General features: G+C 37.5%; 1 protein-coding gene across 4 annotated transcripts in view; it reads left to right on the forward strand.

Moving 5' to 3' along the window:
- The window catches only part of FSTL5 (follistatin like 5), a 755,502-nt gene that overhangs the window by 244,913 nt on the left and 482,627 nt on the right, over nucleotides 1-27,962 (forward strand). For all 4 annotated transcript variants that reach the window (XM_056119058.1, XM_056119060.1, XM_056119059.1 and 1 more), the window contains exon 4: nucleotides 14,830-15,078. In XM_056119058.1, coding sequence (XP_055975033.1) covers nucleotides 14,830-15,078 — 249 coding nt within the window. The remainder of the gene's footprint in view (nucleotides 1-14,829; nucleotides 15,079-27,962) is intronic.

A 27,962-nucleotide genomic window follows, 5' to 3' on the forward strand; every position in this document is an offset into this window, starting at 1 on the left:
TATAGGATAACATCTACATTCAAAAAGAAGAATGTGGGGATAGCTGAAGTAGAAATTTGTTCAGTGGAATCCTTTAGCTCTGAAGCCTAAAAGGCGCAATGCGAGTTGTCAGAGCAGAGGAGTGAGGCATCAGATCATGGCAATGTAGCACTGCCCTCCCCTTGTTCATTGATTTGCTCAAGCGAGCACCAGTAACATCTCACAACAAATTGTGAGACTTGCTGTTTACTGTTTTTGGCATATGGAATACATCATGAGGAGCTTGCCAGGCTTTGTCGTGTAGGTGAGATACTCTCAGTAGCTTGTCGGGCTCTCTGAGAGGGGCAGAGGAATCGAACTCGGGTCAGAGATCATGGCAGTGTCAGTTTCAACTAGACCTTCCGTATCTACTTGCCAACAAGGGTATTAGAAAACACTGAATTTGCTGAAACAAATTTTACACAGTGTAAAGTTGTTTGTAGAGTTTTACAGCGGTAGGGCGTTTGCCTTGCACGCAGCCAGCCTGGCTGAGCCAGGTTCGATTCCTCCGCCCCTCTCAGAGAGCCTGGCAAGCTACCGAGAGTATTCAGTATGCCAAACACAGTAACAAGTTGTCTCACAATGGAGATGTTACTGGGCAAATCGATGAAAACATTACAAAATTTTTTAGGTCGTAGACAAGCCATCAGTGTTTTAAAAGTTGGGCTTGAATAGTAATAGAGGATGTAAAGCACTTGACTTGCGTGTGGATGGCCCTGGCACCACACGTGGTCCCTGAGCTATTCTGGGAGTGATCCCAGAGTACAAAACCAGAAGTAAACCCACAGCTAGATGTGGCCACAACTTCCCCTCCATCACTCCCCCCAAAGCTCCAGAGATAGTGATAAGAAAATACACAACAACCAAAATATTCAGAAGATTAATAAAACACATTGATTAACCAATATTCTTAATAAAATAATCTTTTAAAACAGCAGAAAAATTTTTTTTTGGCTTAGTGGTATGTTAAAACTATCGATTTAATTTTATGGAAAAATGTTACAACGATACAAAAGAAACAAAATTAGTATAAATTATTTTTTCTAAAGTGTTATGGGAAAGGATAAATTTAATAAAGCTACAGAACAGAAATATATTTTTAAGACAAAAGATTTGATATTATAGTGGACTAAATATTTAAAATGTTTTTAAAATGTAAGTCACAATTTTATGATAGTATATTAATTTTAAAATGTAAATGTTATATGCCTGTTTTGTAGACCTAATTTTCTGGCACAGGAGGAAGTCAGATAAATACCAGAGAAATTAAAAAATATATTATATTTTATTTATAAAAATGAAAAGCAAAACATAAAAATTCAGCACAGGAAAATAACTTACATTGGTAGAACACAAAATTTACATGTGACATCCCAAAGTGAGTTGGATCGCAAAGAACTTTAGGTGTAGCCTTGGCTGAGCCCAAATACTTTTAGCTTACACATTTGCAGTAATACATTTACAGGGTCATGTAGTATTATCTTGACAGAACCAAGTACTCAACTGTTGTCAGATTTGCACAATTCAGCTGTACCTTAAATGACCTGAAGTACTGACCATCTTGCCAGAGCGCTTTTGGGAAGTTCTTCAGAGAAAAAGGACATGCTCTAAGAAATGTTATATTTAATAAAGTATTTTTATTAAAGGTGGGCAAGAGAAGCATATCTTATTTTCATATATTAGAGAGCGTCACATTAGATTTTCATTTCAGTTATAAAGAACATGTTAGATTTCCCTTATGAACTATGGATAATTACAATATTGATGGTAAATTATTAGAACAACGTGTCAATCCTAAATCAAAGAATATTTCATCTTCTAAAATATTAGCTATTAGCTATTACCTTATACTTAATATTTTTCTTGTAAAATATTTTGATAGTCTCATTTGACTATAAAAATAGAATGCAAACCATAATGACCAAAAGGAAAGAGAGAGAGAGAGAAAGCGAGAGAGAGAGAAAAACAGAGAGAGAGAGAGAGAGAGAGAAACAGAGACAGACAGAGACAGAGAGACAGATAGAGAGAGAGAGAAACAGAGAGAGAGAGACAGAAGACAGAGAGATAATAAAGTTGTCTGCCATAGAGGCAGACTAGGGTTAGGAGTTAAAGGGAGTTGAAGGAGGTGGAAGTGAGTGTAAAGAGGGAAATTGGGAACATTACGGAAAATGTACACTGGTGAATTACAAGTGTTTTCTATCAATATTGTTTTGGTGGCCCTTTTCCTCTTCATGTATACACTAGAATCAATATGTTCATATAAACAAAAAAATGACTGGGTTTTAAGTGATAGACATACCTTTACAGAAGCATGCAGCTGACCTGGGTTCAATCCTAGTACCACAATCAATCCCCAAACCCCACCAAGAGCAATACTTGTGCACAACTGAGTGAGGTTTGAAAACTATCAAAGAAAAAGGGAAAAAAGTGGAATAAATCTAGATAACTGTATGACAAATATTAAACATTTGAGAGGAAAATGTAAACTATTAATTTCACACCTTTATGCAATCCTGAGTTTCTCTTTTCCCTAGAATATATAAAAATCTTAGAACTACATCTGGAATGCCAACAATTTGTTCATTTTAAAAAATGATCCCTTGGGGTTGGAACGATAGCAAAGCGGGTAGTGTATATGCCTTGCACATGGCCGACCCGGGTTTGATTCCCAGCATCCCATATGGTCCCCTGAGCACCGCTAGAAGTAATTACTTAGTGCAGAGACAGGAGTCACTCCTGTACATTGCTGGGTGTGACCCAAAAAGCCAAATAAAGAAATGAATAGATAAATAAATAAATAAATAAATAAATATGATCCCTTATGGGGAGAAAGGGACTATCTTTAATTGTTGGTGGGAATGGTGACCAGTCCAACCTTCTTGGGAAAAAATCTGGGCATTTCTTAAATAACTAGAAATTGAGCTTCCATATGACCCTACATTACCTCTTCTGGAAATATATCCTGAGGATGCAAAAAAACACAGTCGAAATGGCATCTGCACCTGTATGTTCATTGCAGCACTTTCACAATAGCCAGAAACTAGAAACAACCCAAGTGCTCAGGAAAAGACTACTGGTTAAAGAAACTTTGGTACATCTACACAATGGAATCCTATGCAGCTGTTAGGAGACATGAAATCATGAAATTTGCTTAAAAGTGAATGGTCATGGAGAGTATCATGCTAAGTGAAATGAGTCAGAAAGAGAGGGACAGACATAGAATGACTGCATCATTTGTGGAATATAAAATAACATGAGACTGACATCCAAGGACGGTAAAAACAAGGACCAGGAATACTGCTACATAGTTGGAAGCCTGCCTAATGAGGAGAAGGCAGCTGGAATAGAGAAGGGATCCCAAAGTCAATATTGGTTGGAGGGATTGTTGAGGATGGAAAGTGTGTGCTGAAAGTAGATTAAGGACCAAACATGATAGCCTCTCAGTATCTATATTGCAAACCATAATGCCTAGAAGTAGAGGAAAAGTTTGGGGTAAATTGTCTGCCATAGAGGCAGTGGGAGTGTTGGGAAGTATGTGTATGGAGTATACTGGGGACATTGTTGGTGAAAAATGTGCACTGTTGGAGGGATGGGTGTTAGATCATTGTATGACTGAAACTCAAACATGAAAGCTTTGTAACTTTATCTGACAGTGATTCAATAAAAAAAAACTAAATAAATAAATAAATAAATTACAGAGATAGTCACAGGTCTGTGGTCAGCAGGGACAGGAGGTGGTATGGGTGTGGTGGGAAAGTATTAAGGTTGTTAAGAACCTGAGTTGGAGCGAGATTTTCAACATTTTCTGCTGTGGGTATAGAAGTCCTGTCTCCATTTGTAGTGGGAAATGTACACTGGTGAAGGGTTGACTGTTAGAATATTGTAAGGCTGAAACCTGATCATAAACAACTTTTTAACTGTGTATCTCATGGTGATTCGATAAAAATAAATAAATAAATAAATGTCAATTAAATATTTGCTGCATTACATATTTTACATATTGGACTTATAGTGGATAATTTTTAAAATATAATTTGCCAAGGTTAGGGCATCATAAAAAAAACAAACACAGAGAAGGCAGCTTTTTATTTATACACAAACACAGTCTCTCCTCCAAACTACAAAATAGTTAAGATTGTCTCTGAGTGTATACTTCTATAAATATATCTCCAAGTAATTTTTTGATTCTTTATATTTAATATCAAGTTCTATAAAGGTAAATTTTCCAAAAAAAAATTCATCATCCTGTTAATCATCGATTGTGTCGAGCAGGCCCCAGTAACGTCTCTTTCATCCTAGCCCTGAGGTTATATTCACGTATTTGGCATATTTGGTAGGCCATGGGGAGTTTGCCAGACTCTGCCCTGTGGGCAGGCTACATTCGATAGCCTGCAAGTTTGTCCAAAGTAGGAATGAGGTAATAAGAAATAATAAGGAAATAATAAGGAAAGCTCGACCCGCTCCCCTCCAAGGGGTCCCGGCGAGGGACACCCAGGCGCGGGAGCAAAAGACTGCACTGTTCTCGTCCGGGATCTGGATTTTATAGTCTCTGAGTCTTGGCCGCTGATGGGATTACACGGCGCCAGGGGGCCAGGTGGTGGGTGTGACCCCCGCCTACTGGAATTTGGAGGATCTGGGTGGAAGATGCTGGACTCCAATTCGAGTAGGCTTGGAGGTCTCGGTAAATATCTTTCATTAAAATCTCAGTCACTTTTTTGTAGATATAAACTACTTGATTCTAGTGTATACATGAAGAGGGTTAGAGCCACCAAAACAATATTGATAGAAAACAAGATCAAGTTACTATAGATTTGCTATAAAGCTGTGGTAATCCAGACAGCAAAATAATGATGAAAAATAAACAAAAAGAACAAGGGGAGGGAACAGACCTTTCAAAAATTTAATTCAAATAAAATACAAACTGAATGAAAAATGAAAAATATATTTTCTGGAAGATAAAATCTAGTTGACATAGAAATTTAATATCTGCTGTTATTTTGGGGGTCACACCCAGCTGTGCTCAGAGCTTTGTCCTCGATTTATGCTCAGTGTTCAGTCCTGGAAGGGTTTGAGGTCTATATGGCATGTTGAAGATTAACACCATGTATGCAGCATGCAAGTCAAGCACACTGCTAGACATTTCAATTATTTAAAATGTCTCCTGCCCCTGTATAGACATTTTAATTATAATGTCAAGGCAAAAATCCATAAAAAAGTAAATTGTAGTTTATACAAATTTAAAACTTCTCTCTAAATGTGTATACAAGAGACTTCAGGAGAGTAAAATGATAAGGCAATGACTGGGACAATTGTTGCAACATACTTCTCTGAGAAGTACTATTATTCTAAATATACAAGTAGCAACTAAACCTCAACAAGTTGTAAAAAAAAATCAATTAAGAAATTGACAAACGTTCTCATCTCACCAAAGAGGGTACAGAGTAGCAAAAAAAATGAAAAAATGATTGACATAATAATAAAATAAAGAAATGTAAATTCAAACTATGTGATAACACGTTTTTAAAAACTTTTCTATTTTAAATAATTGCCTAAACTTGGAAACAACTGAGAAGTCCTTACTAGGAAAAATGAAATGAATAAATAAACTGTGGTTCATCCAGAGGAAATTATTATTTAGTGGTAAAAATAATAGTGGCCAATCAGGATATGCATTGACATGGAACAAACTTAAAATCATGTTATTACTTGAAACAAATCAATAGACAGAGGGAACATGCTATATGAGTTTTAACTATATGAAATTCTGGGAAAAGATGAACTGTGGGGATACAACCGTCATTGGTTTCCAGGTGTTAGGTGTGACAGAGGAAAAAAATAAAGATAATGCGTATATTCCATACGACTGGATCACTTGGAATTGGTATGCATTGTTGATGCATCAACTGTAACTTATCTTTTGTATTTATGATGGAAAATGAGCACTACTGGGGATAAAATATATGTTTGCAAACTTTAATTTTTTATGTTTCTAATATTTAATGTAATAAATATATGTAACATAATAAGTTCATTAACAATGTGCAATCATAATAATTCACCAGAATTTTTCAAAATTCTTAGAATACTTAAGTTTTATTCCCATTAAATTATAATTCTTCATTCTAGCCCACCATTTATTTTGAATTTATGATTTTTAAATCATAAACTGGGAAGCACATACAAGCGGTAAACACAGTATTTATCTTTTTTTGGTGATTAGATTATGAAATTTTGTGTAGTTTCCACTAATTTTTGTTGATTTTTAAAAAATGGAAAAATAATTGTATTAGTTAATTAAAAATAAGGCATCAGAAAATTATGTTTATAAACATAGATATTTGGGATGTAATTAAACTGTGGTATATTGAAATATAGTTTAAGATTGTCTAAATTTTAAAACAAAATCTTCTAGTAATCTTATATATACTGTCTTCATTTCTTCGTCCTTTCATTTTTCTAGCACCCAAAATAATTAGCATTATGATGTATCTTAAGATTAGCCTGTCAAACCCATTCTTCTCCTACAATGTTAAATCTTTATCTTTAAAATACAAATACATATACACATATATAAAGTAAAAGCATCTTAGCTCTCTTAGCTCTTTGAGAATAGTTATTCACTGTTTAAAGTTTTACAAAAGCGGCCATAGTGATAGCACAACAGATACGGAATTTGCCTTGCACGTGGCCAACCCAAGCTCGATCACCGACAACCCATATGGCCCCCCCCCAAACACTGCCAGGAGTAATTCCTGATCATAGAGCAAGAATAACCCCTGAGACTCGCCATGTGTGACCAAAAATGCAAAAAGTAAATTAAAAATTACTAATAAATAAAATGATTCTGAGTCTGGAGGGATCGTAATAGCAGGTAAAAGTGTTTGCCTTGATTCCATCCTACATGCTTTCCATCTCTGGCAGCCCATCTGATCCTGGAAGACCTATCATGAGTGATACCTAAATGTAGAATCTTGAACACAGCTGGCGTGACCCAAAAACTAACAACAACAAAAAATGGTTTAACTGGTTGGCATTTGTTTAAAGGATTGGATATTTTAACTTCGTGGATATTTATAATATAATCTTTGTATAAGCAATAGCAAGGGCTGGAGTGAGAGCGCAGTGGGTAGGGCGTTTGCCTTGCCTGCGGCCGACTCAGGTTTAGTTCCTCTGTCCCTTTCGGAGAGCCCATCAAGCTACTGAGAGTATCCCGCCCGCATGGCAGAGCCTGTCAAGCTCCACGTGGTGTTTTCGATATGCCAAAACCAGTAACAACAAGTCTCACAATGGAGACGCTACTGGTACTCACTCAAGCAAATCTATGAACAATGGGAGGACAGTGCTACAGGACAGTGGATAAGCATGTTTAGGATTCATAATACTTTTATATATTTTAGTTGACTAGTTTTCTTTTAAAATAAGTTAATATCATTTTGGAGGTTATAGCTAACAATCAAATAAGTACTTTTCCTTTGAATCTCCCTGAACACTTTTATTGAATTAAACCACTTTACAACAAATCATTCTCAGCTATTAATCATAACCATCTAAAAGAAGTTCATAAATGTAGCTTACAATTACTCCAATGAGCTATATAATCTCATTTTTCTGTGAAATTTATAATGCCAAGACAAAATTGAAATTTCTTTGCTTTCAGCCCATATCTGTGATATAAATAATGAGCAGACTATATAAGATTTGTTACTTTATTTTTGTTTTATATTTGGATCCCACTTAGCAGTGTTTGGGCACTACACCTGGCTTGGTGCTCTACCAGTGCTCAGAGGACCATTTGTTTCTGGGAATTTGACCGGACTTCTTAACATTCAAAACCTACACATAGCATTGTAGCACTGTCCTCCCATAGATCGATATGCTCGAGTGGACACCAGTAATGTCTCCACTGTGAGACTTGTTGTTACTGTTTTTGGCATATTGAATATGCCATGGGGAGCTTGTCAGCCTCTGTCGTGCGGGAGGGATACTCTTGGTAGTTTGTCAGGCTCTCCGAGAGGGACAGAGGAATCAAACATGAGTCAGCCGCATGCAAGGCAAATGCCCTATATGTTGTGCTATTGCTCCAGCCAGAAAGCCTGTACACTCTAGCCCTTTTGTAGGTATCTCACTAGTCCTGTATAGCGGGTAGGGCGTTTGCCTTACAAGCGGCCAACATGGCCGACCCGAGTTCATTTCCTCCGCCCCTCTCGGAGAGCCCGGCAAGCTACCGAGAGTATTCGATATGCCAGACACAGTAACAACAAAGTCTCCAATGGAGATGTTACTGGGTCCGCTCGAGCAAATCGACGATCAACGGGAGGGCCTTTACCTTTACCTAAAAACAACAAAGTGCAAAATAATAATAAATTATAATAATAAATACTCCTTTAAATTTACAATAGGCTTAAAGATAATAAGACATTTCATGAAAAGGAAAAAGCAATGGGTAAAATCAGGAAAGATTTGTATCTTTTTAGCAAAGTTACCTGTGTTTTAGAGTCTTTTTATTGTTATTATTATTATTCTAGTGTTATAATTATAATTGTACTGCTGGTGAGAATATAAAATAAGAATTACCTTGAAGTACTAGTGATATAAAATACTTTAAATCATGATGTAGCATACCAAAAATCATTCTTACTGGAAAGATATTAATTTACATTAAACAGAAAGTATAATTTGGATGAGTATAATTCGACTAGTCTCTAGATCTTTTACTTATCTTTTCCATATTTGCATCTTTTAAAGTAAAAAAAAGGGAAAATTGCAGGGACCAGAATGATATTACTGTGTTTAAGGCACTTTCCTTGCACATGGCTGACCTTGGTTCTATCCCAGGAAATGTGGATGGTTCCCTGAAGATCACCAGGAATAATTCCTGAGGACAGAGCCAGGAAGTGTTATGACCCTGCCAGATGTGGCCACCAAATAAACAAAGCTGAGATTTAAAAAAAAAAAAAGCTTGCCTGAATACTTGAATGTGCTACAGAAATACAGTATATTGTTGAAGATAAGATGTGAAAAAAGGGCTAAAGTTATAGTACAATGCATGAAGATTTTACCTTGCACAAGGTCGACTCCGTGAGTGCAGATCCAGGAGTAACACCTGACCACCCCCAGGTGTGACCCAAAAGAAAAGAGAGAGATAGAGAGAGACAGAGAGAGAGAGAGAGAGAGAGAGAGAGAGAGAGAGAGAGAGAGAGAGAGAGAGAGAGAGAGAGAGAAGAGAGAAAGAGGGAGAGAGAGAGAAGAAAAAAAGTTCCAGATTTAGTAAACTGCAGATATGTGGTTGTTCAAACTGTCTTTAAAGAGTGACACACTGGGTGGATTTTCAGTTCGCCCACCTTGTTTTCACTGACTGCACAAAGTAACAGCAGGAAAGGCATATTACAGTCATTAAAGGTCATGAAAAGATCATACTGTGCTTAGTCTTCTACAGGCACTCGAGGAGTTCCTTGAACTGCCACTTTCCACAAATTATGGAAGCACAAATGTATTTTGTTTGGCTTGGCAGTATGCTACAGGCACATTTATTTTCGATTTACTAACATCTCACAAATTTTCCATATGGATATCAAACTGTCATCAAAATATTATTTCTAAGTTAAAATGTATAATTACAGAAATATGAGCTCTCTTTTTTTTCTTTCTCAGGGACAAGTGAGGTAAATTCTTATAGAATAGGGACTATTCAAAATTTTAGATGTTAAATTTCAAAACACATCTGAGCATTTTTGTAAATCAATCACCAGCAAACATAATAAAAGCTAGAGATGCCAAAGGCTATTTTTATTAATGCCAATGACTTTAACTGAATGTATGCTCAGTGTCAAATTCATAGTCAATGTCAATTGCTAAAAACAATAACTGTGTTTGTTGAACACATACTCTGTTTCAGGGTTTTCAGTGAGCCATCTTACATAATCCTCTAAGTCAGCATTTCTCAACTGGAAACCCCCAGAATATTCCACGGGGTCACACAAAAATAAATTTAATGGGAGTCACAGCATAAGACTAGGGGTCTACAGTCGGGACAGGAAGGCCACGGGAAGAGAACAAGTTTACATGGGGACTGTGGCCGGAGGAGGTTAGAGAAAACCTGCTTCAAATAATCACTCGATATTATTATTCCCATAGTGTTTAGTTCATTTAAATAATAGAGACTGTTCTTTGCTCTTACTAGATGGGGTAACAGACTCAGTTGTTTTAACGAACTTACCAAAAATCACACTTGTAGTAACAGTTGCAATGAAATTGACTCCAATTTAACTGACATATTCATTAATTAAGAGGCGCTCTTAAGTGGTACTTGGGGGAATCCAACGGCCTGACCTGTGATTTGTGGCCAAGCAAGCTGCCACCAATTCATTCCGAAGGCCTAGTGGACGCAATGCTGTTCAGATTCTGTGGTGCTGGGGATTACTAGGGGGAGATACAGGAGAGCCTACACTCAGCCATGTTCAAGGAACCGTGGGATAACAGGAATCCAACTTAGGTCCAGAATGTTTTAGGCATGTGCACTTATCATTGTACTATCTCCTGGCACAAAAACTTGAACTGTAAAAATCTAGCCATATAACTATTATTTAAATAATTATTTAATATTATTTAATATTTAAATAATGGGTATCAGAGAAAGCACACTGAATGAATTCACCAAACATTTTAGTTTTTATTATTAATTATGTTTGTTTCTTTATTTGGGGGCCACATCTGGCAATGTTTAGAGGTTATTCCTGTGTTTGCATTCAGCACCCTTAAGGTGCTTGGAAGACCATGTGTGATGCTGGCAATCAAACCTGAGTTGGACATATGGAAAGCAAATGCCTTATGACTCTGTATTATCTCTCTAGTTCTGCCATTTTTAAATGAAAGTGTTGCTTGAATGAGAGTAAAAATAATATCATTTATTTTCTTTTATTTTTCCATTGTCTGAAGCCAGATAATATATACAGGAAAACCAAAGGCTATTTGCTTTTTTTGTTCTCTGACCAAAATTCTGTTGTTCTTTACACAAATCAAAGTTGAAATAATTCATGCATTTAATACTTAGAGAAGTATACAACTTTGAGACCATTAACAACTCTAATAACTTGGCATTCTAAATTATTTTGTGTGCCGACTAAAGTATTCAGAGGTAGTTAGAGTTTCAAAATCTGTTTTATCCTTAAGTCTACTGTTGATTTCAATTCAGTGTTAGATAGTTTTGTAGTTCCTGTCCCTAAAACAAAATTTTTACCTCATGTTGCATTTTTAAATCATGGTACACTGTGATGTTTGACCTCATATTATTTTTCTTTCTTTTGCACTCTATGTATGCCTCTAAATCATCTAAATATATATATATATATATATATATATAGAGAGAGAGAGAGAGAGAGATGTACACACACTCAAATCTTATGCTCTTTGTAAGTCTTTTTCAAAATTGTCAATTATTGCCTGCCCCTTACATATAAGCATGAGTTTTATTAAATTGTACTTTAGCATAGATTTTGTCACTGTTGTTCATCGATTTGCTCGAGCAGGCACCAGTAACATCTCACAACAAATTATGAGACTTGTTGTTACTGTTTTTGGCATATCGAATACGTCACGGGGAGCTTGCCAGGCTTTCCCATGTGGGCAAAATACTCTCGGTAGCTTGCCAGCTCTCCGAGAGGGGCGGAGGAATCAAACTCGGGCCGGCCATGTTGGCTGCGTGCAAGGCAAACGCCCTACCAGCAGTGCTATCGCTTCAGCCCAGCATAGATTCACTCTATAATAAATTAGTGTCTAATATACTGTAAGTTATATAACTCACTTGATGGAAATTGTCTCACAATTGAGAAAATGTGTCAGGATAGTTTTTAGAATTGTGTACAATTATTTTGCTTTACTACACCTTGTCTTTGATCTTTTTAAATTAAATTAATATTGTGTTATAATGTTATACTTTGAACATGTATCATTGAAAATCAACACATGCATATATTACACTATGTTTACCATTAAAGCTTTTTATTTTATCCATCCCTTAATCTTTTAATATTTCAGCTTTATTTTAAATCTGAAGAATTTTTGTAATGCTCTGAAGACATAGGACTTATAAAATGATGTGCTTGTTAAGTATGTAGTTCGTTTTGGAAACAAATGTTGATTTTATCAAGTTAGAGGTAGCAGGATAAAAGTTCTTGATTAAAATTCAATTAGTGTGTTATCTGAATGTACTTAAAAGAAATCTTTGACATGTTGATCAGATTAAATTGATTTAATCTCAGCTGAAACTTAAGTTCAGCATTAGTCATGGATAATTACTGTCAGAAAGGATATGTTCTAGCTATTCATTTACATAATATGAGCTTTCTTTTGGATTGCATATGAATTAATTAAATTTTCCTTAATTGCAGGAACTACATGCAACACATCGCTTCTAGCTAGTATAAAAAAGTTCATTAACTTCTAGAAAATAGCTGATATCCTAATACAAACCTCTGAACTGGCGTGCAAGATTTAGGAGAAAATATTTAAGAGAATCTGGGAAAGAGAGTCACTAAGATATGGCAACAATGACTTTGTTTTAGCAGATCTTTTTTTTCCAAAATGTAAATTATACTGTTAGTGGACTCAACTTGTGACTAAATGTAAACTGATCAGACTCAGCGAACTTTGAACTTATTCTTCTATTAAAAAAAATCCTTCTATGCACCTTCAACTAATAGCTCAGGAATTTGATTGATAACGAGATATTAACATTATATACATATATAATTCAAATTCATACAAGCCACAACTATGTGAATCAAGTTCCTCTGTGATAATAGCAATTCAATTTTGGGACCTTAGAAAAATAATTAAAATAATTGTTCTTATAAGGAATTCTTTCCAATAGATTTTAGTTATTTTAGATTTATGATTTGTATAAGTTTATATTTTAAACATATATTTCACTGATAATAAATAATGTAAAGAAAAAAGACGTATTCAGTATTAATGTATTCAGCTAGTAAGCGAATATTTTAATCATTCTTAACTAATTTCACCCAAATATTAGGAATTGCTTTATTAATGTATTATAATTTTAAATGATTTTATTTTTTATCAACAGTTGGAATAGGGTTTCAAAGATTTCAGACATTTTAACTTTGTTTTTAGAGCATTTGATTTATCATGTTACAAACATATATTTATACAATTTTTTAAATTGCAGTTTTGACAGTGGTGATTTGGGGGTGGTTTTATTCTTGCTAAATTATAGTAAAACACGTGGACTGTGCACTGTGCACTATACTATACTTCCATTGTTCATCGATTTGCTCGAGCGTGCACCAGTAATGTATCCATTGTGAGACTTGTTGTTAGTGTTTTTGGTTTATCAAATACTTCATGGGTAGCTTTCCAGGCTCTGCCATGCGGGTGGAATACTCTCATTAGCTTGCCCGGCTTTCTGAGAGGGGCATCAAACCCAGGTCGGCCGTTTGCAAGGTAAACGCCCTACCCTCTGTGAAAATAAAAGAAAATGGATTTCCTTTAAAATAATAAAAGGTGTTCTTTGGGTGGGGGTGGCAGTTCCAGTGAAATGGGCATGCATTGTGGTGCTCAAGGCTTACTTCTGGCTCTTCATGCACTGGTTACTTCTAGTGGGATCCGGAAAACATAGAGTTCAGTTGATTAAACCCAGGTGAGCAGCGTGCACAGCACCCTACTCTATTGCCCCAATCCCTAAACATATTATTTAAATGAATTTTACATGCATATTTTCGTGTGCAATTAGTCTTACAAGTATTACAACGTCACGGTCACGGTCCTCCCGTTGTTCATCAATTTGCTCAAGCGGGCCCAGTAACGACTCCATCCTTAGACTTGTTGTTACTTTGCCATGCAGGTGAGATACTCTCAGTAGCGTGCTGGGCTCTCCAAGAGGGGCGGAGGAATCGAACCCGGCTTGACCAGGCCAGCTGCACGCAAGGCAAACACCCTACCTTTGTACTATTGCTCCAGCCCTACAAGTATACTATACAAGTATTACAATAGTAATAATTATAACTTTAAGTCAAATAGAACTTTTTATTGCTAGAACTGATAAGCTCATCATGGTACATTATTCCTACTTCGCAGATGAGGCATCTGTGTTACAGATGTGTTAGGCACCCACCCAACATTGTAAAGTTTGTAATTAATGAAGCTGCAATTTAACTTTAGATCAGAATTCATATTCTTTATATGATGCCTTCAGCTGGAGAGATGTTTTTTACCTCATATGCTGGGTTACTAAGAACTTAACTATAGTTTAAGTTTATAACCTCTAAAAGCTTTTATAGAACCTGGTACTCTGGGGTGTGGGGGAGGGCACTCAGGACCACTTTTGATGGGCCTATTTCCACCCCCACCCCGCATCCCCATTCCCACCCCCAGGCTGCTGCTTTGAAGGCAAGTGGTGCAGTGGGGTAGCAATTTTGGGTGATGGTGCAGCAACAGCCAGTGGCATGGTTCTGGGAGCCTCCTTTTATACTCCAATCTGGGAGAAGCATCCGTGAGTTCTGGAGGGTGGTTTATGAGGAGATTATCTGGTGCCAGCAGGGTGTGGCTTATGGGTGTGATCCCTGAGTCACTGGGCTCTGGGGAAAACAGTCGGAGGATCTCTGTTCTGGTCCCAGTTGAGTCCAGAGTCCAAGGTCACAAAGATATATATATATATATATATATATATATATATATTTATATATATATACTTATAGTTATATATAGTTATATATATCCTTTGAAACATGGATATGCAAATATGTATTATTTGAAAATATTTTTTGATGTGAGGTTTCTGTTCTTTATCTTTAGGATTTCGGCTGCAGGAAGGCCCTTTAGGATCTTGTGAAAATAAATACTGTGGTTTGGGAAGGCACTGTGTTATCAGCAGAGAGACTGGGGAAGCAGAATGTGTTTGCATGGACCTATGCAAAAGGCACTACAAACCGGTGTGTGGATCTGATGGAGAATTCTATGAAAACCATTGTGAAGTGCACAGAGCCGCTTGCCTGAAGAAACAAAAGATTATCATCATTCACAATGATGACTGCTTCTTTAAAGGTAAATGAATGGTGACATGAAAAAGGCACCCTCCTTTATTATCTTTTCTCTCCTAAATAGCATGTTTAAGTGTAAACTTTAGCATGGGTGATTGTGTATCAGCAGGTATCTGAAAAGATAAAGGGGAAAAAAAGTTGGCTTAGTTATTTATATCAATATAAGACAAGTATATAGAAATTCACTCAGATATAATCTTGATACTCAATTTTGAGGGTAAAGCTAGCCAAAATATGACTCAAAATTTAATATAGCTTACAGCACTGCACCATATGGCTTCCTAATCATGGCAGTTATCTTAGGGAAAGGATTGGCCAATTCAGTCTACAGGCAAAATCTACAAAGTGAAAAGTACCTGGAGTGGAACTGAGGGAATAGAGCAAGCCAAGTCTTGCTGTGATAACATCTCATTTCTTTCTGATTAAAACTGATGGCTTCAATTTGCAACATATAATTCAGATTATATGGAACCTATAATGCCTACTAAAATAGCTATGAAAAACTAATGATATTTTCAGCTAGTAAATCTGAAGACAATAATTTAAAGTTAAGGGTACTTTGATTTATTATTGTAGTATTTGGAATTGCTGGTAATTGTGGAAAAGTACTGCTCAATTAGGAGCTTGACAAATGATTTTATTTAGTACAAAATAAAAGATAGAAAATTGTATAGCTATAAATTTACTTTTGCTTGTATGTTTTTAATGTATGGGATATTTCTTTATTAAAAGACACAATATATAGTAAAATTTTAAAGTTTTAAATAGCAGGACTTCTGTCATTTGGGTAAGTTAGTGATGGACCTGGTATCTATTCTCCTATGACTTCCATGTTCCCATTAGTTGAAATGTTTCAGAAGTATAAATTTACATACATGTTTAAAAGCATAGTTGCATTATAATACTTAGCTATAAATCACGGTTTATAACATGGTGTACTTTATACACTGCTTAAGGTTAGGCAAACATTTTACAAAGCACCTATTTTCAAACTTCACATAATAAGGAAATGTCTCCAAGGTGATAAAAAAAATGACACACACAACTTTTCAAATTATATTATAGGTAATGATCTCTGGACATTGTGGCTACTAGAAGTCCTTTGTCAGAGCTGCAGTAAAACATAAAATATCATCTACTCACCATAATGAGCAAAGTACATCTTTGAATACATGAATGGGTAGCATTATAATTGATACATCTTTTACAAAAAGAGAGAAGCTGTTTTGTTTCATTTGAGTTAATCTTTCCTTTTCTATAAAATTGATTTTACAAATATTTACTTTATTAGCATTGCATTTCAAACTTATAAAGGATAATTTAACGTATGTAAATAGCATGCTGTTAGGTTGACTTATAATCATGTTTGAAAGATGAGGTTTGTCTAGTGAATACTCAGAAATGGAAGAAAACATTAATGCCATGCGGGAAAAAGTGTGGTGTATTTTACATCCTGTGGTAGATATGGGTACATATATATACATATATATGTGTGTGTATATATATATATATATGCAAAACAATATATAAAGTAAGAGATAGTACCTACAATATATAAAGTAAGGGATAGTACCTGTCTTCCTTATGAATACTTTCGAAACCAATGATTTGAAAATTATTTTGAAGACATACTAATGACTGTATCTATAGTTGTCTAAATATTTTCTCACTTATTGTATTAAACTCCATTTATCTTGGTTAACAAATATTAGCACATTTTCTGAGGTTCAGAATTTGTGAATCTTCCTTTTTTCTAATTGTTTTAAAGTGTTTTCTAACTTAGATATTAAGTGTGCAATGATATATTTAACTAGGAAGTAAATAATATAGATTAAAATAGTAAATTTATTGTCCTATTCATTGTTCAGGTTTTAGAAATGAAGCTTTCTGATGGCTTGGCATTGTTGTGAGGTTTAATTAATTCTTGTGATAGTGAATTGCATTTTCTGTGTAAAAATAGAAATTTATACTGTTTCTAATAATCTACCAAAAGAAAAAAAAAACAAAAATAGATGTATTCTATAGTCAACAAATAATAAGATCCTGCACATAAAATCCTATTTGTCATATCTAGGTGATTGCTTTCTTTTTAAAGCAATTTTTTTTTACTTAAATCAGCTACACCCATTTGTTTAGAAATTGACTGTTGCTACTGTGCCACAAAAGTAGAGTTGAATTCTTTTTGACAAAATTCACACCTTTCTAGTAAATTTAATTTATCTTTATAAACTAAAATTTTAAATTTCAGCTCTGAAAAATCACTGGAGCTTTAATATTCATTAAAAATACAAAGCATATCATTGATCTTCTGGTTATGATAATAAATATTACAACGCATTTTGTGATTAATTAAATAGAAGGTTTGGGAGAGAGATGGGGCCCACATCCTGCTGTACTCGGAGATTTTTTCTTGCTCTGTGGTCAGGGATCATTCCTGGCGGGCTTTGAGGAATCGTAGGTGGTGCTGAGCATTGAATTCAGGTCCACTACTGCCAGGCAAGTGCTACAATAACTCGCTGGGCCTAAATAGAATCCAATGTGTGTAAGCAAAAAAAGACATCTGAGTAAGATGATGGATGGCATAAAAGCTGATATTTGGTTTATGATATTGTTTTGCAAAGTACTTATTTTGGTACACAAAGGAAAAACATTTATGGAATCTTTTTATCTTTTAAAATTATTATTATTATTTTGGTTTGGGTACTTATTTGACAGTGCTTAAGGTTATTATCTCTGTGCACAGAGATAACTCTGGGAGGTGCTCAGGGTACCATCTGGGATGCCTTGGATCAAACCAGTGTCAATTCATGAAGGGCATGCACCTTAAACACTGTACTATCCATCTTGCCTTCTTTTTTATGATGTTATTAAAATTAAATGTGATACATATCTCACAGAATAAAAATGTTTAACAAGAAGTATTGCAAAATAACAGTAAACGTTTAAAGTATTTTAAAATAAAATTGGGTTTGCTTTTATCATAAAATACTTGAAATTTATACCAAGCTGTTAGTTCCTTGTATTAAATATATCAAATTTATAATTGGCATTAATTAACTAAAATATATTTACACAGTCACATATATCTATAAACTTTTTAAAAATCTTTATAGGTTAAATTAGAAGTAACTATTATTTATGTCTGCATTGCTAAGATATTTATATTTGTAATTATACTTCTAGTTCAACTTTCATTTCTCTTAGTAACTATTTGTGTCTTCTGAGTGTTCTTAACATTAAATAGTACTGATTTTATATTTAGGCATATGTTTATTTTGTCTATTTTGATTAATATATGATTTGTGGAGCTATAGATAATGTATCCATAAAATCTATGAGTATAAAATAATTTTTATTTATTTTTATTAATATTTATCATGAAGGAAACAATAATATAGAATATTATAGCTTTTGTTTTCTATCATCTACTACTTTATGCTGGTGATTGACATGGCATAAAACTTTCTGCTTAAAAGCAATGCCTAGATATTCACTGTGCTAAAAGGTTTTCCTTAAACTTATTTTACAGGCCCACTCTCTTCCCCAAAGTGCTTCTAACAGTGTAATACATATCATTAGTTATAATAAACTAGGGTTCTTTTAGAATACAAGTTAGTTTATTATATAGAAGATAATTTATTTACCTTAGGTGTACATGCTAGCTAGAGTAAGAGGTATTAACTATATAACCTATACCAAAAGGAAGGGGCAAATTAAACTTTTGATGAGAAAACCAACTGAAATGAAACTCTTTTTTTGCCATTTACTCTGCTGAAAATAAAACTGCCATAAAAGCAAATGTTCTGTGCACATAAATGTGGATCACAAACAATACCAACTTGGGAATATGTCTTTTATGGCTTATGTTTATACTGTTTGAATGCGATTTTATAGTTTATTTTTTCCTTGGTAATCTGTGGTGAATTCTATTCCATTTTTAATTTGTTATCTTACCCGATTTTTTTTTAAGGGTAGAATTTAGTAAAATATTTTTTGGCTCAGAAAGTAAGGTGTCTAAGTTATCTAAAAATATATCAGTAAATGGCCTGTACTCATCAGCATGTGCCTTTAATTTTTTGTTCGTTAAGGCATGTTTGTAAACTTCAATTTTATATTAAATAGTCTTGCCTCATGAAAAACAGTAGCCGCTAAGCATATAATTTTGGAAACATAACAAATGCCAATTCTGTTATATTTTGTTTCGTTTCCATAGTCATTCACTTAATCACTTAATCACTTAACTTCCCGTTAATCGTTAATTTGCTCGAGCGGGCACCAGTAACGTCTCCATTTGTCCCTGTCACGTGCTAGTGTAGCCCAATGGCGTCTGTTCGCTCTAGGAACATGAAGAGCCTCAAACCAATCGTTCATGATCTTGATGAGGAAGTCAGACCATCTGGTAGGTGGGTGGCCATGCAGTCTTTTGACATCCCGTGGAATCCAGTCGGTAAAAGCTCTAGTCCAGCGGTTGTCTTTAAATCTCATTACATGACCAGCCCATCTGATTTTTGACACCTTGGCAAATGAGACAGTGTCCCTAATTCTTGATCGTCGACCGATGTCGGAACTCTGGATTCTTTCTCTCATTTGAGTGAAACGTGATATTCCAAGCATAGCTCTTTCTATTCTTCTTTGGGAGACCTGAATAGCGTTCTCATCCTGTTTGCGTAGGGCCCAGGTCTCTGAGGCATATGTTAATGCAGGAAGAACAGTGGCATCAAAGAGATGTGCCCAGAGCTAGAGGTTCTTCGTCCTCTTAGCTATTTCTTCGACGCTCTTGAAGGCATTCCAAGCCACTCTCTTCCTCCTGCGCAGCTCGGGTGCCAGGTCATTTGTCATGTTGACTTCTCGACCTAGGTACACATAGCTGTTGCATTCGGAGATGGTCATTCCTGTTGAGAGAGAGTGGGGTGTCAGGAACGAGGCTGTTTCTCATAAACATTGTCTTCGTAAGATTCAGCTGTAGTCCTACCTTTCCACACTCATGGTCAAAGTCGGCCAGCATTTATGCCGCTTGGCTGATGTTTGGTGTTATTAAAACAATGTCATCAGCAAAGCAGAGGTGGTGTAGTTTCACACCATCTATCTTCACTCCCATTCCTTCCCATTCCAGTCATCACATGATGTTCTCGAGTGTGACACTGAAGAGTTTCGGTGAAATGGTATCACCCTGCCGAACCCCCTCTCTTGACATCAATGATTACTTAGTCATTGATTACATAGTCAATGATTACATAGTCATTAGCCAAATGGAAATATAGGTTCATGATGAAATTAACTTGTAAATGTACTTTAACTTCTTGAGACCAGATTCCTGACACTTGTAAATTCTACTTCCTTTTGAACACCATAGCTGCAATACAAAATAAATACCATAGTTAAACTCCTAAATTTTCATTCATGTATATTATTTATTTATGCATATTATAGTTTTCTTGACTTTCTCCTCTTTAATCAACAAAATCCTATGTATTGCCCATTTTAGAACACATTTTTGAAACACTTTTAATTGTGCAATTATAAATTCCCCATTTATTAAAATAATACTAAATGATTGATTCTACCTTGTGTTTTGAAAACTCTACAAGGAATTCTTTAAACATTTTGTTATAGACTAATTTGTTTACTTAATCATCAAACTCTTCTCACTTCAGAGACTATGGAGATTCTTATTACATTTGTTATATGTGGGATTTTTTGGGTCAAATTTTCTTTTCTAGGTGACATAGAATAACTATATTTTACTTTCATGTACCTAATAGTCTTATCTTTTTATCATACATTTTCATTCTGTATTATTTTGTTTTAAGTTACAGAATATATGTATTAGCATAATCTTGGTCATTTTTCTGTCAACGGAACGTATGTTAACAGATATTCACTCAATATTCAGTAGTGAAAGACAATCATTCCTACTATTTCACATATTCCTTTTATTTTGAGGCTATATAATTACCCCATCAGATATTTCCTCTTATTGACATATTCACATCCACCTGTTCCCTCATTAATCCATTTTCATGTATATTCCCTCAGTATCCTATTTTCAAATAATGACATGATATTTTATAACTAAAAAGTAAAGAACACTTTTACAACTATGACTTTTCAAAGTAGTTGATTTTCTTCTATTTTTGTGCAAAAACAGGATTATGAAAAGCTTCCATTTGATCACTTTAAATCACTGTGCAGAAATATTCTACAAAATGCATTTGGAAATGGTTCTCCATTATTCTGATTTATATTTCTTTTAAAAATATTTTTGAGTGATGGATAAAGATCCTTCAGTGAATATTTGAAGATGGATATAAGATAAAATTTTAAATGAATGAGATAAATATGAAGGCTTTCATATTATTATTATTCAGATAACATGTGGAAAACATATTATTCAGAGAACATGCTTTGGAGAAATAACATTAAGTAAATATTTGACATTGTCCGCACATTATAAAGGTAATCTATAATGAAATGGAGCTTTTTTGATACTCATAACGCATATTGGAAAATTCCTTAATTCAGCTAATAAAACTTTATTTGTTTCTTGGGGAAACCACATCCAGTGGTTTTCTGAATTTTCTCCCTTATTCTGCACTTTGGTACCACTCTAGGAGGCTGGGGAACTATATGTGATGCTAGTGCTTGAAGCCAAATCCAAGGCAAACACCCTATGCACTGTACTATGACTCTAGCCTCTAGTTAATTAAACTTTAATATAGATATATACAATCAGTTTTTAGTCCAAGTTTCCATATCATTGATAATTAGAAATCTGACATTAATAGTACTTTATTTTAATATGTAATGTATCAGTAAATCTGTAGCACTCTAGCACTGTCCTCCCATTGTTCATCGATTTGCTCGAGCGGGCACCAGTAATGTCTCCATTGTGACACTGCTTGTTAATAGTTTTGGCATATCAAATGCATCACGGGTAGCTTGCCAGGCTTTGCCATGCAAGCAGGATACTCTCGGTAGCTTGCCGGGCTCTCCGAGAGGGACAGAGGAATTGAACCTGGGTTGGCTGTGTGCAAGGCAAAAGCCATACCAGCTGTGCTCTTAATGCAAATGAAATCATACGTTCCCCATCTGATAATTTAAGGGTTTGTTTTAATACACTTTTCTTACAATATATAGTTTTTCAATGATTTGTATTATGTATCTCTAGAGAAACCCCCTCGGACCTAGAGATGGTTTGTGATTAAATTTTGTTAATACTTTTTTATTTTGACCAAATCAAAAGTCTTCACCAGTGACTACAATCAGCAGATTAACCCAACATTTCAGATTGAGGTGAAGGTCAAAATATATGGAGATAATATTGAACCATAAATTATCTCTAGTTTTAATATGCCATGTATAATGCACTTAATTTCTAAATATCTTCAAAATTATGACATATAATTTAAGCTGTAAATTATATATGTATATGTAAATTATAAAGAAAAGGTAATCCTAGATTTGGTTAGCATTAAATTTTGTGTTATTGGTGGTTTCTAAGTAAAATATTTTATGTTGTTTGTTTCTATCATAAATAATTGTTGTTTTATAAATTCATAACATATTTTTAAAGACTATAGTATAAAATGTTGTAGTGTAGTAAGTTTAAACAACAAATATTGTTTCAAGTGTTTCACCTCAATGTTTCAGAATTTTTTTAGTTTCCAAAAAGAACAAATTTTTTAATGCAGGAGTACTTAGTCAGCCATTGATTAAGCTGATTGAATTGAGCATGAACTCTACATTACCTTTTTTTCCTTTTTTTAAATTGAATCGCCGTGGGATACTATTATAAAGCTTTCATATTTGAGATTCAGTAATACGATGATCAAATATCTATCCCTCTACCAGTGCACACTTTCCACCACCAGAGTCCCTAGTATATGCGCCCCCTGCCAATCCCAGTCCTCACCCTGCCTCCATGGCAATTTCCTCAATACTCTCTCTACTTTGGGGCATTATGTTTTGCTTAAATTTTCCCACCGGAGCTGCCGCGCGGGTCCGGAAAGCGTCCTGGAGTGTGGCGACGGCTGGGTAGTGGAAGTAGTGTCGAGAGTGGAAGTCTGCCAGTGGGGTATTTATCTGGGTAGGGTGGGTCTCCTGTGCACAATTCGATCCCTGGGTGGTTGATGGAAGCAGACAGGGCAGGGTAGGGTGGGGCTCCTGATTAGAATCCCTTTGTCACCTGTGGTGGTGGGAGCAAGCAGAGAAGCTCTGTCCCTGGGTCCGCCGAGCCTGGAGTCCAAGGTCTCAGAGAGTTCCGCTTACCTTGTTCTGTGGGTCTTCAGTTGTGCGTGGGTCTTGGCCGGAGCTGCCGCGCGGGTCCGGAAAGCGTCCTGGAGTGTGGCGACGGCTGGGTAGTGGAAGTAGTGTCGAGAGTGGAAGTCTGCCAGTGGGGTATTTATCTGGGTAGGGTGGGTCTCCTGTGCACAATTCGATCCCTTGTTCTGTGGGTCTTCAGTTGTGCGTGGGTCTTGGCCGGAGCTGCCGCGCGGGTCCGGAAAGCGTCCTGGAGTGTGGCGACGGCTTGTTCTGTGGGTCTTCAGTTGTGCGTGGGTCTTGGCCGGAGCTGCCCTGCTTGCTCCCACCACCACAGGTGACAAAGGGATTCTAATCAGGAGCCCCACCCTACCCTGCCCTGTCTGCTTCCATCAACCACCCAGGGATCGAATTGTGCACAGGAGACCCACCCTACCCAGATAAATACCCCACTGGCAGACTTCCACTCTCAACACTACTTCCACTACCCAGCCGTCGCCACACTCCAGGATGCTTTCCGGACCCGTGCGACACATCATAAGACACTAAATACCCGTCTTCTGGAATTGTCGTACCATATTTGATAGGGTTCAAATATGGTAACACCTACAAGGGTGATTAGAGGTCACCCCAAAAGCCTCTATACCTCTCGGAAAGACTGGCAAGCTACCGAGAGTATTCCGCCCGCACGGAAGAGCCTGGCAAGCTATCCGCTGTGTATTCGATATGCCAAAACCAGTAACTACAACTGGTCTCATTCACCTGACCCTGATGGCTTCACCGACATGGCAGCACTGAGAAGGATGAGAAAGGAGAGGCCGACAAAATCTCAAGGCCGACCTAGGCTGCCACAACGAAGGAAGACAAAAATGATCGTCTGTACTTTCAATGCACGTACGCTAGCATCAGATGCATCCATCCAGGACCTGATGGTACAAGCGCGAATGATCAAGTACGACATCATTGGTCTGACCGAGACAAGAAGACACGAATCTCACCATGCCGTTTTCGACACTGGAGAAGAATTGTTCCTCGGAACATGCGATAAAAGAGGTGTTGGAGGCGTCGGTGTCCTTGTCAACACAAACTTGGCCAAGAGCATTGATTCATTCGAATGCCTAACAACCCGAATCGGACGTTTACATTTGAATAGATGTGGCTCACTGCCTGCAGTTTCTATCTTCGTTGTCTACGCACCAACATCTCATTATGATGAAAGAGAAATCGAGAAGTTATACATGGAGCTAGAGAAGTTCTATAAAGAAGACCATACCTTCTACAAGATCATTGTGGGTAATTTTAATGCCAAGATAGGACCGAGAAGATCAGCTGAAGAACTTCACATCGGAACCCATGGCCTAGAATGGAACGAACAGGGTGAGAGACTGTCTGAGTTCATCATGTCGACCAAGACCATTCATGGTAACTCACAGTTCCAGAAGGCAGAATCTAAACGATGGACATGGGAGTCTCCCGGTGGACGATTCCACAACGAAATAGACCACATCATATTCAATCGACGGTTTTGCCTGACTGATGTCGCTGTTGTCCCAAAATTTCGAACGGGATCGGACCACCGTCTCCTTCGTGCAAAATTCTACTTCACAGAGCGGGGAGAAAGGGCTGCAAAGTTCAAAAAGAGAACTCCCAGAACGACCACCAACTGGGAACTCTTTGGTACTATTGCGGCAACATGGGAAGATGCCACTGTTGACAACATTGACGAGGAATACGATCGACTGGTTCAGCACCTCCATGAATGTGCGAGGAACGCCAAGAGAGAGATAGCCACAAAAAGTCGCCTATCTTCGAAAACTCTTGAGCTAATTCGCCAGCGTGGTTTGGCGCATGCCTCAGGCAACCGCAAGCTAACGTCCGAGCTTGCAAAGCAGTGCAGAGATGCGATCAAGGAAGACCTCAAAGAGAGAAGAGCAGAAGTACTGGTAGATGCGCCAGAAGCCGGGAAAAGTATTCGTAACGCCCGCCTGTCCTTCGCCAACTATAAGACCAAGATGACTGCCCTCTGACGTCCTGATGGATCCATCACATCCTCCAGAACGGCAATGGAGAAGATTATCCATGACTTCTACTCAAATCTCTTCGATAGCCATGTCCACTTGCCGACATACCAAATTCCACAGGATGGGTATGTCGTTCCCAACGTTCTCCCTTCCGAAATCCGACACGCCATTTCGTCAGTAAAGAAGCAAACAGCACCCGGCCCAGACAAGGTCAGACCTGAACACCTGAAGAACCTGCCGTCAGTACTCATCAATACACTGGCTCGGCTCTTCACTCGCTACCTGTCTGAATGCAAGGTTCCATCTCAATGGAAAACCAGCAGGACCGTACTACTGTTCAAGAAGGGAGACATCCATGACATTGGCAACTATCGCCCGATCTGCCTATTGTCTGTCATCTACAAGTTGTTCACTCGAGTCATCCTGAATAGGATTGGCAGAACACTAGATGAAGGACAACCATGTGAGCAAGCAGGGTTCCGCAAAGGATTCAGCACCATCGACCATATCCACACGATAACCAAACTCATTGAGGTTTCTCGGGAGTTCAAGATGCCGCTCTGCTTAACGTTCATTGATTTAAAGAAGGCCTTTGATTCTGTTGAGATGGAAGCGGTCATTGAAGCCCTAGCCAATCAGGGCATTCAAGCCCAATACATCAGGATCCTCCGTGAGCTGTATTGCGGATTCACTACCAGGATCTCACCATTCTACAAAGAAGTGATCGTTGATGTCAAGAGAGGGGTGCGGCAGGGTGATACCATTTCACCAAAACTCTTCAGTGCCACCCTCGAGAACATCATGCGACGACTGGAATGGGAAGGAATGAGAGTGAAGATAGATGGTCGGCAACTACACCACCTCCGCTTTGCTGATGACATTGTTTTAATAACACCAAACATCAGCCAAGCGGCACAAATGCTGGCCGACTTTGACCGTGAGTGTGGAAAGGTAGGACTACAGCTGAATCTTACGAAGACAATGTTTATGAGAAACAGCCTTGTTCCTGACGCCCCATTCGCTCTCAATGGAACGACCATCTCCGAATGCAACAGCTATGTGTACCTAGGTCGAGAGGTCAACATGACAAATGACCTGGCACCCGAGCTGCGCAGGAGGAAGAGAGCGGCTTGGAACGCCTTCAAGAACGTCGAAGAAATAGCTAAGAGGATGAAGAACCTCCGGCTCCGGGCACATCTCTTTGATTCCACTGTTCTTCCTGCATTAACATATGCCTCAGAGACCTGGGCCCTACGCAAACAAGATGAGAACGCCATTCAGGTCTCCCAAAGAAGAATAGAAAGAGCTATGCTTGGAATATCACGTTTCACTCAAATGAGAGAAAGAATCCAGAGTTCCGACATCGGTCGACGATCAAGAATTAGGGACACTGTCTTATTTGCCAAGGTGTCAAAAATCAGATGGGCTGGTCACGTAATGAGATTTAAAGACAACCGTTGGACTAGAGCTGTTACTGATTGGATTCCACGGGATGTCAAGAGACCGCGTGGCCGCCCACCTACCAGATGGTCAGACTTCTTTGTCAAGGTCATGAACGATCGGTTTGAGGCCCTTCATGTTCCCGGAGCAAAGAGATGCCATTGGGCTACACTAGCACGCGACAGGGACAAATGGAGACGTTACTGGCGCCCGCTCGAGCAAATCGACGGCTAACGGGAAGTTAAGTGATTAAGTGATTAAGTGAAATTTTCCCACCACCATTCAAGCCTGCCTGCAAGAGGAAAATTCTAGATCATTTATTGCCCCTTGTTCATTTTAAATATAAAGGGTGTCGTGGCCTTGCACTTCTGAAATCCCAGATTGTCGATGTTTGGATTCCTGAGACATTTATGTATGGCACTAATCCATTTTGTGATTCAATTGTCTCTGAACCAGGGCTATTGGTGTACTAATATGGCACCCGGAGGCACAGTGTGGGTTTGACAGCCAGGCTGATGAGTGGTCCGGGAGCTGGAAGGGACAACCTGATGCCTGTTGCCATGTGGCATGGAGATTTAGCCTTGGAACCCACATACCTGGGCCTTGCTTGTGGAAGCTCTTGGTCACCAGGTTTCCATCTGAAGTAGGCAGTCAGAGTGTACCTGCTCCATCTGGGGTTCCCCAGGTGAAATTGGCTCGGAATGGGGCCCAGAGAGATCTTCAGCTCTGTGGTGTCTTATGGGACTTGCCGCTGTGCCTCTGGCTTTGATCTTTTTTGAGATTTATTTATGAGTCTCTGAAACAAGGCCAGTAATAGAGTTTACAAGGTGGCGCTGTAGTGGTCCCTAGGGGTGACTGCCAGTGCTTCAGTGTATATTGGGAAGTCGGGGGGAGGTGGAGGTTGCCCACTCCAACTTGGTGAAAGCCTGGAGACTTCAGACACAAAACCCGCAAACCCGAATTTTCTGCAGATTATATCTTGGTGAGGTCTGTCCTGAGACAGTGGAGTCAGGCGAGGGGTATGGCAGCAATTTTGGATTGTGAAAAAATCCACAATTTTGGCTGCTGGAGGATCTGCTTGAGCAGGAACAGGCCAACCTGCCCCCCTTCGTTTTACCACAGTCTATTCAGCCATGCGTGGATCTGAGAAAACTGTGTTTTTTGATCT

This window comes from Sorex fumeus, unplaced genomic scaffold (assembly GCF_029834395.1).
Source record: "Sorex fumeus unplaced genomic scaffold, SorFum_2.1 ptg000039l, whole genome shotgun sequence".
Lineage (NCBI taxonomy): Eukaryota > Metazoa > Chordata > Mammalia > Eulipotyphla > Soricidae > Sorex > Sorex fumeus.